Below are 12,293 nucleotides of genomic sequence, written 5' to 3' on the forward strand. Positions count from 1 at the left end.
CTGCCTCCTTCATTTACCTTGTTAGCTAACTGACAGCGGACTGTCTGGCCTCCAGCTTAACGGTTTTAATGAGCAGAGGGCCTCGTTAGTACTGTGTGGATAGCTTGAGACAAATGAGCTTGTTAAGTCCAAGCCATGCATATTCTTAATTAGCCTTTTGTAGTGTGTTTGATAGCACAATGATTTTGAAGGTGTGGGATAGAGTGTGTGTTTTCAACATTAAAGGCATTAAAATTTCCTAAATAATACCCCTAAGTTTAGTGCATTATTTTTATTTTTATTTTGTAATTTATACAGGATTATTAGGAAGAAGACGCTTTGCTTTTAGAGGTACACTATAATCAGACAGTTGAAAACACATTCGCAGTGGAAGCTGTCCAGTCAACTCAGTTTCATAGCACACTCACAGTCCAAAACTGCTGAACATTGAGCAACACTGCGTCAGCTGTTGGGTTTAAGGGCCTTGGTCAAGAACACAGTAACTGTGTTAAAGATGAAATAACTTGCAATGTTTTGTTTGCAGTTCTGCTTCTCTAACTACCAGTCCCCATTTAGAACAATGCTAATAGAGTGCTTCCAGCTGCAGTAGCAATGTCTGATAATGACCTTAAACATAAACTTAACACATACCAAAAATTTACCTTGTCTCTCACACAATTTCAGCCCCACAGTAGCTGCTTGAGTTGGCAAAAGACTTAAGCAGATGGGAACAAACACACCATTTCACCAAAGCATGAGACAGAACACTTTCCTACAAGACTAGAGGAAACTTCCAACAGTTACTGTTAGGTACAACATAATGCTTATTAAGTGGGCAATGTATTTTAGATTTATTATGTACATGAACGTATTAATTATTGTGGATTACAATCAGATAAAAAAAAATACAAATAATTACTTATTGAGCACTTTGCAATAAATTCACATTCATCTTTCTCACAAGTGTTCATACAGCAATTTATTTGCATGCACTTCAGCACTGCATTTAACTTCCATTCACTCCTACAACACATTTTTAAATCACTATGTCACCTAACATGCATGGGAGGAGCTGGAGCTGGAGGGAAATCTGTGCAGATATACATGCACATTCCACACAAACAGGTCTCAGTCAATCAGGAGGTTTGAATCTTCTTTCTGCAACAGCACTAACCACTTCACTACCATGTCAACCAACATGGTGCTATACTAATACTATCCAAGGCTCAAGTTATCAAACCCAGAAACAGAGTTAAAGATACTGGCCATATCATTCCTACTGGGATGGATGATCCAAAACACTCAAAAGTTCAGTCGAACAGAGATGAAGAATTTGGCTGGACTTTGTGGCAGAAGCATTAGCCTTTGGCTACATGAAGAGGGTTTCTTTAAATTAGCTCCACTGATATTGTGGTCTCCCCTTCTGCTGCTGGCAGCTGCAGAGCATCTGAGACAGAGACCTCAAGCAGGATTCTTGTAATTGGAAGATGAAATCCTCGGAGCCATCGCTGGCCTGAAAGACACAGTCATAATTGTAAGATAAATAATGTATGTTTACATAATATATGAAGCCATGTTTTGTCCACAGTTTTTACAGAATCTTTTCTTGAGCTGCTGGCCTCTTTTTCCAACTGCTCTGTTTTCTCATCTTTTTATGAATGACATACTTATTGAAAGAAACAAAATGGTGTTAGAGTTCTGAATTCCCTCATTTCTGTGCTTTGTGGTTTACCAGTCTAACTTCATTTTGTTAACTATAGCTGTCTGACAAGAGATAAATGACTACATAATTGGCAGCCTTTCTGAATTTCCCAGTTCTCTAAAACTTTAATTTGAGAGGCTGTAAACAGTGTCTGGGTTGATAAAAGTAAATTGATTGAGGTTTTTGTTTATTTTCTTTAATGCCACCAGTGGTCAGCGTTAACTAATCAAAAATACCGCAAATTGCAATGCTCAAGATAAATAAATAAAATAAAATAAAATAAAAAGCAATGGCGACAACCTTTTCTGTACAAGACCTCTAATTTGCCACTCACTTATTTCTGAGTGCAATCTTGTTTTTGTTTTGATGGCAACTGAAAGCAGTTTCAGAAGACCTGGAGTGCAATTTTTAGTCATTATTTTCCTGCTATCCCAAGGACACAGGGAAAATGCTTGGAAATTCATGGGTTTGTAAGTGTGTGGGATATCAACCTCATTAACATTTTTGACATCATTTCAGGGAGATGGTGATAAATCGGTGTAGGCAAAGCAAGTAATTGGCTCCCTATGGTAATTATGGAGTGGACCTTTGAAGCAAATACTCATATAAATGCCTCATATTTTGGAACGATAACACTAGAAAACAATCTGTTTCTTCCCCACCATCTCAAATGAGAGCAAACTGACTGTTTGTTGTAATTTGCTGATCAAACACCAAGCTCTTCTCCAGCAACACAATCTTATTGGAGATTCAAATCACTCTCTGAATTCCTTTTGGGTGCTTTTAGATGGAACCGTATTCTCAAATTTGGTTTCTTTGACAAGCTTTAAACGATAAAAAGTGAATATTTGGATATAGCTTTTTACTAAAATGAAAGAAGCTGCCCTTGATTATAAGTCTCTACCAGCTCCACAAGGGTTTCTGAGGTGGTCTTTAGGCTTTAAAGTGGCATCTATGCCAATTATTTTAGAACCTACCCAAATGAAAAAACACTCTAAAAGGTCTGGACATCCACAAAAGACAACACCAACATCCCAAACTAGTTGGGCAAGGGCCCTTTGTCGTTATTATTTGCTACAGAGATTTGTCATATCCCATATGTCCCATCATGGGGTTATAGTGAGCAGTCTGGAAAATCATTTCCCCGCTGCTTTTTGTTACCAGCAACTGGGTGTGTTCCTCTTTCATGCGACTGTCATGACTCAGTTGATATAGTCTGCCCCTAACCATCACAAAATGTGGGTAGGTCAGTGCAATGTCAGGGTGCACCATTTGAACACTGATTTTCATCATCTTGTCGAAGGTCGATTGTCGTCTTGAGAGTGGGAATTCTCCCATGGAATAATTCACTGGAGACAGCGGAGCCTCTGTCACTAAAGAGAAGCGTCACTACTACAACCTCACGTCACCACTGAACGCAGCAAAGACACTACAAATCGCTTATTGGTCATGAAAGCATCCCACACACTTCCCCAACAGGTTATTAAACCCCAGTCAATATGTTCCCTGAATTAAAGACTGCATCAGGCGGGAGCTAACTGCAGTCTTGAATTTGTGTGTTGCTCTTGTAATTTCCATAGCGATAAAGGGATGTTTGTGTATGTCCCCATGTACATACCTAACCTCCACCTACACTGCCTCAGCCAGTGTCCCTGGCCGAATTAGGGTTTGGTGGTGGTGTTTAGCATGTTTGGCGTGTGTAGTTAATGTGTTGTCTTGTGTAGTTAGTGTGTAGTGTTGTGGATAGTTTTGTGTTGTGTGTCAGAATAATGAGGTAACTGCTGTCTCCAGGTAGAGAACAGAATTTTTTTTTTTTAAGTAACACAATAGCTACTTTTCAAGTAATTAATTACTTTTAGAATCTTGTAACTCAGTTACTTTTTTTGAAGAAGTAACTAGTAACTATAATTAATTAATTTTTCAAAGTAACTTGCCCAACACTGGTGGTGATGGGACCAGCTGATTTCATGCCACCGGTTATGGCCACCCCATGGTTATGGCCACCCCATCGACAGGTGGTATTCCTCCAATGTCACTGCAATGTCCAGACTGGCCGGTCAGTGGCAAACATTTCATACCATATACACAGCAAAATCTCCAGTGTTAATTCAACTCCTATAGTGTTAAAGTTAACACTTTTCCAGTGTTTATATAATTCTCACTGGTTTAGAGTTAAAGTAACACTTTGCAAAGTGTTATTATTTTAACTCCATTGTAGTGTTAAAAATATAACACCCATAGTGTTAGAATTTCACTCTGTATGGTGTGAAGTGTCTTCACTCAGAGTGTAACTACCTAACATTTATAGTGTTGTTTTAGGACACTGATAAGTGTTCACTTTTACACTGGCTTGGGTTAACTCTTTTCACTGAGGGTGTTACTACACAACAACTATGGTGTTATTTATGACACTTTTAAGTGTTTATTTTCACACTGGATTGTGTTGACTGTTTTCACTTAGAGTGTTATTCTGTAACTTTTACAGTGTTATTTTGGCACTTTAAAGTGACATATATGAGCTTTTAAATACTAGTCTGTATTAATTGTCTGAATACAAAAATGCATTAAAGTGCAATTACTGTATGACTACTGTGTTACATTCAGTGAAAATCCTTGTTAAGTCCCTTTACAGGATAAAAGGAGAAAACATAAAATTGGTCACATAAGCATTTTAATAAATATTAAATTCCAAGCACCATACAGCATACGTTCACAACAAAAATAATGGCACAATCAGAATCAGAATCAGAATCAGAATACTTTATTGATCCCTGGGGGAAATTATTTTTTGTTACAGTGCTCCATTTTAAACCAACATTAAGACAAGACAGACAATACGCTAACTAAGAATAGTACAATATATACATATATATACATACATACATACATAAGTCACTTATAAATAAATAGTTGGAAAAGAAACATGTGTAGCTGTAGCAGCAAATAGTGTGTTAAGTGGATGCGTTGTAATGTACAGACCATCATCATCACCATAAGCACTTTGCAAATCAAAGGGCTTGTATATTTCAATACAGTCTGCTTTAACAACATCTTTTTCATCCGTTTCAAACACTTTATAAGCATGGCAATGTTCACTGAAATTTTCAACCACAAGCTTCTGAACTATGAAGTAGGTGTGACTATTGACCAAAACTATTGTTTTTATTCTGCAAAACACCGGCATCTCATGTTCAGAACCACAACAAATGACCAATCCTGTTCTGTACTCAGTCCCATTAATGTTAACCCAATTAGCAGAGAAAGCCTCTTCTGCAACAGCAGGCAAGCCTAGGGAGATCATTTCACTATTTTCCTCACTATCAACATCAAATGATTTCAAGGGCCCATACTCAACATGGCTTAAAGGACATGTCTCCCACTTGTATGCTATGGATGTTTGATGTTTTTTGGCAAGTGACACTGTGATGTTCTTAAAGTTCTTAAGGGTGTCTTTGAACACCCTATGTTTAGCCTCACCTCTCATGCTCCATACATGCAATAATGGCCCAATTTTTCTGATGCAAGTTGGGTAGTGCAACATAAAGTGGTGTTTGGGAATCATGTTCCTACCTGGATACAACAATTTGAACAAGTCATGATGTTCCATTGTTAAATGTTTTAGAAGCACAGTCATGCCATGTGTAACAGATGGAGAGAATATGATGTTAATTATTTGCAACAATAGCAATAGCATAGTCCAGTTCTGATTTCCTTCTGGCACAATATCACCAAAAATTAAAGGAATGTTTCTTATCAGACAAAGAGTCTGAATGGAGTTAAGACCTATACTATTACCACTACTGTCTAAGTTCACCCTTGTTGGACGATTTTTGCTCTCCAAGTAGCCATAGTCAAAAGCATAGATCCGTGACAAAAGAGCAGGTTTCGGCAGAAAATTGTCTGACAGATATTCCAACAGTAACTTTATCTCATATTGTGCTACCCCTTCGAGAATATCATGCATAATGTCCAAGGAAAAGTTCTGGCAAACATGAAAGAATTGAAGAGTGTTCAGTGTAGAATTCTTTCTTAAGCCAAACACATGTAGCTTTTGAGGATCAGATTGCAACTCACTGCAGTGCATTTCAAAAAGTTCTTTCCCTCGTAAGATGATCTTTGGATCATCCTCAGTATACACACTCTGTGCATCCTGTTTTGCAATTAAACACAAACGACAAAAGTAACGTCCACTGAAAGACTCAACAAAACCCGAAATTGAGTGCATCCCCAAGTTGTCCCCAGTTATCTGACATATAGTGCCATGGACCTTTTCAGATGAGAAGGGTAAATCAATGCCATGGCTCTCCAAAAACTTTATGTCATCAATCAGAGGCTGTAAAATAGGATCAAAGCCGTATTTTTTCACATCTTCTGCATGAAACAATGCAACCAAATGAATGTTCATCAATGCAGAATTTAACTTTGGAGGCAGATTTCTGAGGACAAAATAGATTGCACCAACTTTGTGAACACCACGTTTGGAACCAAGTGGATTAGCAGTCTCAAAGTCATCATAATAAAGCTGAATTTGCAAAGAAGTCTGTGGTTTTGAAAACAATGGATGAGACTTATAGTAACTCTCATCACAAAAGTCTTCATATCTGTCTTCTTTTGATACACATAGTTTAGCAAGCAGCTCGCAAATCTAAGAATTGCGACATATAAATTTGATTGTTTCCAAAATTGGAATGTACACAAAAGTGTCTTTTACTGGTACCTGGTCATAAGTGCCTGATTTTTTATTTAACCTTGTATCATAGCGTATTCCTAAAGTCTTTTCCACTGGATCCACAATTCCCCATTTTTCACGGAAATATGACTTTCTTTTAGCTTCAGTGTCGAACTTCTCAACTGGATTGTCAAAAGTCTCAAGACATTTTTCCACTGGAGATCTAACAGGATTTTCTGTTGGCACAACGTTCAGTACTTTATGTTTAAACTCACAGTGCAGTCCATCTGCAAAATCTTCCAAATCACAAACAAGTGATGACACAAAACTATTTGCCAAACCACTACCATTGAGTTTACCAATAATTTTAGTGCAAATTGCTTCAGAATTTTTTTTAATTCTTTGACCTGACCCATTGTTTTCAGAACACCCAACCTCTAGGCTCTGAGTAACACTTGTTCCTGCAACTGCTATGTCTGTATCTTGTAATCTGTCAAAATCAGCTTGAAATGACTCTGAGGGTTCTGCATCACCACTTTGACAACAATCTTCATCATGAACACTATTTAAATGTTTTTTTAAACCAGAATATGTAGTGAACTGACGGCTGCAACCATCTTGTGAACAAGCCAACTTAAATTTGGTGCTTGGATAAAAACTGTGACCTAGTCGCAAATGACTTATCAAAGCCTGACTGGTGCTATGCAGAGTTTGACAGATAAAACATTTAAACATGGTTCTCATTCAACATTTTGGCACGCAACTCACGAACACGTGGTGACTCATCTGTTGAGGTGGCATCAATGTTGAATATGGTGGTCTGCACAAAACTGTAGAGATGAACCAGTGACTCGTCGTAAGATAAGTTGAACACGTAGTGGGATTTGAAAAGTTCATCAAAAGCACTGAGTGAGCTGGTGGCTTGGCAGGGGATGAGCTGTTTGTCCACTGCGATGTAGAAGGTGTCAATGCTGTTCTGGGTTCGACCAACAGCGAGGATGTATGGTTGTTTACCATCTCTTGCTTGCAAGTGTTCATCAATGCTGCAGCATGACTAAAAACAAATGAGATATTGACATATAGGCCTAGCTTATACTTGCTGAGTATGAACCATTCATTCAGTTTGACATTATGTGCCTTGCTAACTTATTACAAAATACTAAGACACATACTTCATGGAGAGGAAAACTAAAAAGTGCAAAAACTGAAAAAGTGTTTTGTAGGATTTTAAAAAGTGAGACAACATATTTACCTTGTGAAAGTGCACCATTTTGTGTGCTGCATCAGTTTGACTTATTTTCGTTCTCCTCTTTCGTCCAGCTGTGGGTGGCAAAAGTTGAAGGAGTAGCAGCAGAGAGGCCATGTCACTGTCCCAGTCTGTGTATGGTTGAATTTATAAAACAATTTCAAAATGACAGGTAAAAATAAATATTATTAAAATCAAACAAGCATGGTGCGACGCCTACCATTTGCATCACTCTCTGTTGGTTTCTCAGCAGCTTTTATCAAACGACACAGGTCAGTTGACTGAGTCAGCTGTTTGGCTTCTTTAATAACCTTTGGCTTGAATGACATGTCCCACTTCTCAAGCAACTTGGTGGCTGTTTCAGCACCAAACAGCAGCAGGAAGTCTTGATTGACCTGTTCATCATACACACAGGACATAAAGACAGTGCTCAACATTGTTTACATTGCAATGTGATTTTGACCAATATGGGATATAGCCTGACTGGGATGACCAATGATCACATCTTTTACTGTTGCCATCCACATCAGCAAAACAAAAAAAAAAAGGATTAACAGTTGAAAATATCAAGTGATTTGACTTACTAGTCCTTTGACATCCAAAAAGCGTGGAAATGTTTTGAAGACATCTGCAGTTCTTTGTGGATCATGCACCAGATCCTGGCGATGTTGGAACGTCATTTTCATCTTCTGAAATACACTTGCTTCATCAGGAGAGTGAACAAGAAATGAGATGGCCTCCTTGCAGGCATCTCCATCAAGTTGCTGAGGCAATGTGGTTGCTAATCTTCTGCGCTTAGGCCCTTGTTCTTGATGCACTGGGACTTCCTTCACTGGCCGTTTGGTTGTAGACCTGGACATGGTTTTGAGGCGCCACGCTACATATCCAGTGCCTTTCACTCCGTCGTAGAAATGCTCCTGTCACATTTAAACATAGATGAAAAATAAACATCAAATGCGATCTTACAGACTTTGCAGATTCAGCAAAAAGAAACCCAAGGACTATTATCATGTAACAGGTGCAATACATGTTAAACAACATCCACAATTTCAATACAGTTTTATGACAATAGTTATTACGAAAGAGGAATTAAGATTTTTCTTTTAAATCATTTAGCTGATGTAATTATTCCATGATGAAAACTAAATAATGTGCTGTTTTACAATCACTGCATGACTTACATAGCCGTTTGGAGAAAATGGATCCTTCAATGAGGGAAAGAGTGTAATTATTCCAAGGGCATATTTCTCCTTTTGCTTACGGGAGGGAATTCTGCTATAGAGGAAATACAATTGACAATGTTAAATCAGAAGTATGTGTCTTTACTGCAGTATACATTACAAGAATATTCCATATGGCCCATCTTTACTTTTTTATTAGGTACTATTACTCTTACCCATGTCTCTCAGTCATATCACTTGCCAATATGTTAACAAGCTGCCGCCGGGTGCGGTGGCTCAGTGAATTTTCGGCATTGTATTCTTCAAGAATTTCCTCTCCACCAGGTTTCCTAGTCAAGGCATTTTTAACCATCTGCTCATATAAAAGGGAAAATAATAACAATAAAAACTTGTTTGTCAGTAAAGGTGAAAGTTTAGAGGAATGTCAACAAACCTGTGAAAGACATATCTAGCAAGAAGCACTAACTTCTACTAACATTTTTTCATACAGGGCAAGTTGGGAACCACCATGTTTTGAATTTCAATTTGTATAACAATCTACAGTATAAATGGTGTCAACTCAAAAATACAAAAGACATTTTCTGTTCTCAATTACCTCTTTTGCAGCCTCTGACACAGAAACATTTGGTGCAGAACTGTCTTTGCTGGATCTACTGCGGCCTGCAGGAATGCCCTTTTCCCTGAGGTCACTGTCACTTGATGAAAGTGATATAGTGTCCGTGAGGGAAGATAATGTATCCGAGGAGGATGGTGTGGAATGAGCTAAAGGACAAAAATCTTTGGGAGAGATGATTTGGTTAACTTTCTTTAGGCTACTCCACTATGCCATTAATAACACAATTTCAATGTTCATGTTCAGACAACATTCTATACAAATATGACCCAGCCCTGTCCACTGTCATGTCTATTGCATGAAGACAGGTCAATGTCATCTGCATCAAGAGCAAAAGAACTTGGCTCTACATTGAGTGGGCTATACTATGAAAATTTAAGTTATGATAACATTTACCTTCATCTGAAATCTTTTCACGTATTGTCAGGCATAGGTCTGGTTGGGCCTCCAGTAACTCCAGAAAAATGTCTTCTTCGACAGCTGTGTCAGTTTCATCGAAAATATCAAGGTCAGCAGCATCCGGAAGTCCAAACTTGGTTTTGGCTTTACAAAAAGATAAGCATAATGTCACCTAAAACGCCTGAAAAACTTTTTTAAAAACTAATTTTGACTTTTTTATTTAGCTAATATTTATTAACAGCTGTTTTACCTGTCTTTAAAATGGTTAAATTAGACAAGTCTGTAGCAACAATATAGGCCTAGGCCTACTGCTCTGTACTGTTTTTAATGTCACACATTAAAATAAAATGTGTTAACATTTAATTCGTTTTTTAAATAGATGAGATGCAAACATGATGAACTGATACATGTGCAACAAATTTTGTTCTGCCAGGTTATCTTACCTTCACTGATGAATTCTAGATAAGTGAATCCTGCGTGCAATTTAATGTACTTCTTTACATTGAGGTATTTCACTTTCAGCAACATGTCTTACAACAGCACCTGGTGGAGAGAAGGGGGCACAGAATATTTTTTACCATATATTTAAACCATAGCTTAAGTGGCAACAAATCCGGACAACTTTAAGAAAATATTAGGCTATACATTGTGTGATGATCTGTGAAGGGGTGACAGACCACTTCAACCTCAGGAACATAATTTGGCTTCCCCCTGCGCACTAAAATAGCTGAACTTGGGTACACAGAAATAGCATCCAATGAATTATCCACCCATCCACATGTTTATAAGACGACAACGGCGATCTTCTCGTCTGCACGCAGGCTAGATACTTAGTTCTGCTATGTTGCGAGTAAATCGCTGTAGCCTACTTGGGGAAAAGCATCTCTGTTTAAACCATGTCAGGATGATAATCCACATAAAATTTCCTGTTCAACGCACACCTGCCTTCATCACGCTTTCACTTATGACAACAAATATCCCTTATACTGTAAATTAATGAGTGCAAGTCTTACATTTATATCGGGAGTTTCTGACACATGCACAGCCGTCTGGCTAGTTGCTACTTTGTGGTGGTTGTTTTGTGACACGACATGCTAGGATTATCAGTGGAGGCGACGTCAACGACCCTCAGTCGTTATACCGCTTTGTCTTAAACACTGGATGGTAGCCTATTTCACTAAAACTGTAGAAAAGGGGAAAATGTTCCCTTAGATTAGGCCTACTACAACATGTATGATATATCCTAACCGTTAGCAAGCAATCCATGCACAAACGCAGCGCGCCTTGCTTGGTCACTAACATCTAACAGAATTCCATAACCCCCTGCCACTTCAAAGATTTGTAGGCTAGGCTACTGCTAAACTCGCTGGTAGCACGTGTAATTAGCCTATCTTGACGCTTTCCAAAACTTGACTTGAACGTCTCCATGTGATTGTTTAGTTCACTTTTAAATAGGATATTTCTGAGGCGAATGTTCGCTTCCCTTAAAAGCAGTGGGCTAAACGCATTTGTCTTAGCTGCCAGCTAGGCTACCACAAATTCAAATTTTAACATTACATTTAACATATCCAGAGGATAGCTAACTCCTCCCTCGTTTCATTTAATAAGCATTGAACACTGGAAAGCATTTCTCTTATGACATTAGAACTAACTAGAATTGAGAATTATATTGAGCACGCATTTATTTTCGCTGCAATATTAACTGGTTATAGAGGATAGTTTAGCTACCTAAGCTAACGAATCCCATCTCTTACCGCAGATGAATACACTCCACATTAGGAAAATATTGCATGCTTCTGATAAATAATGTTATAGGCTAGTTAGTTACAATATTTAATAATGATAAAATAACATAGGTCTTGTTGTATAGTTCTTACCTGAACAACCTCCTCGATCTTGACAGCAAACCTCTGGCGGACTCCTCTGAACTGCAGTTGTTTGGTTAGCAGAGTGTTGGTGACTTTTACACACTGTGCCACAGTACTCAGCCTCAAAGCAGCACTGATAGAGCATAGGGTCACTGAGTTGCTGTAGTCCGCTTTGCAATAGTGTAGTTAAAATAAATAGAGACATTTCTAAAACACAAGAAATTAGACCAACTGACTTATTGCAGATGTCACACCCTTTGAGAACAGTGTCTTTATTGTGGCTGGGGATTTTAACCACGCTGGCTGTGAGGCTCCTGAACTCTCTGCCCCCCTCTCACGGACAATAACCATATCCAACTTCTTAATAGCAATGAACTGGTCTGCATTGGTGCATCATATCTTTATTCTCTTCCCCCCTCCTGCCCCCCCTCTTTCTTAAATAGATAACTATCATATCTGATATCATATCTCACAGTACAATAATATTGAATGGGTTGCATTGTTGTATTTTGTCATGTTTCTCAGGTCTTTGTCTGAATTTCTACGAACATTATTGCTAAGGATTGTCTTATTGCATTGGAGTCACACTGGGTTAAATATGTACACTTGGGTTTTAAGGGGTATTTATTATTTTCT

General features: G+C 38.2%; 1 protein-coding gene across 1 annotated transcript; it reads right to left on the bottom strand.

The window, feature by feature from the left end:
- Positions 1-7,077: 7,077 nt before the first annotated feature.
- Positions 7,078-11,697, bottom strand: LOC146665831 (uncharacterized). The gene is made up of 10 exons (XM_085413604.1): positions 11,667-11,697; positions 10,233-10,332; positions 9,787-9,933; positions 9,373-9,554; positions 8,993-9,129; positions 8,778-8,871; positions 8,181-8,513; positions 7,817-7,991; positions 7,603-7,727; positions 7,078-7,404 (listed from the first exon to the last, which is right to left on the bottom strand). The coding sequence occupies exons 2-10, from the start codon at positions 10,315-10,317 to the stop codon at positions 7,078-7,080; spliced, it is 1,605 nt and encodes a 534-aa protein (XP_085269730.1). The 5' UTR covers positions 10,318-10,332; positions 11,667-11,697.
- Between the last annotated feature and the right edge of the window lie 596 nt (positions 11,698-12,293).

Source organism: Rhamphochromis longiceps, linkage group LG7 (genome assembly GCF_057381845.1).
Source record: "Rhamphochromis longiceps isolate RC_006_pf linkage group LG7, R_longiceps_female_GT1.1, whole genome shotgun sequence".
Lineage (NCBI taxonomy): Eukaryota > Metazoa > Chordata > Actinopteri > Cichliformes > Cichlidae > Rhamphochromis > Rhamphochromis longiceps.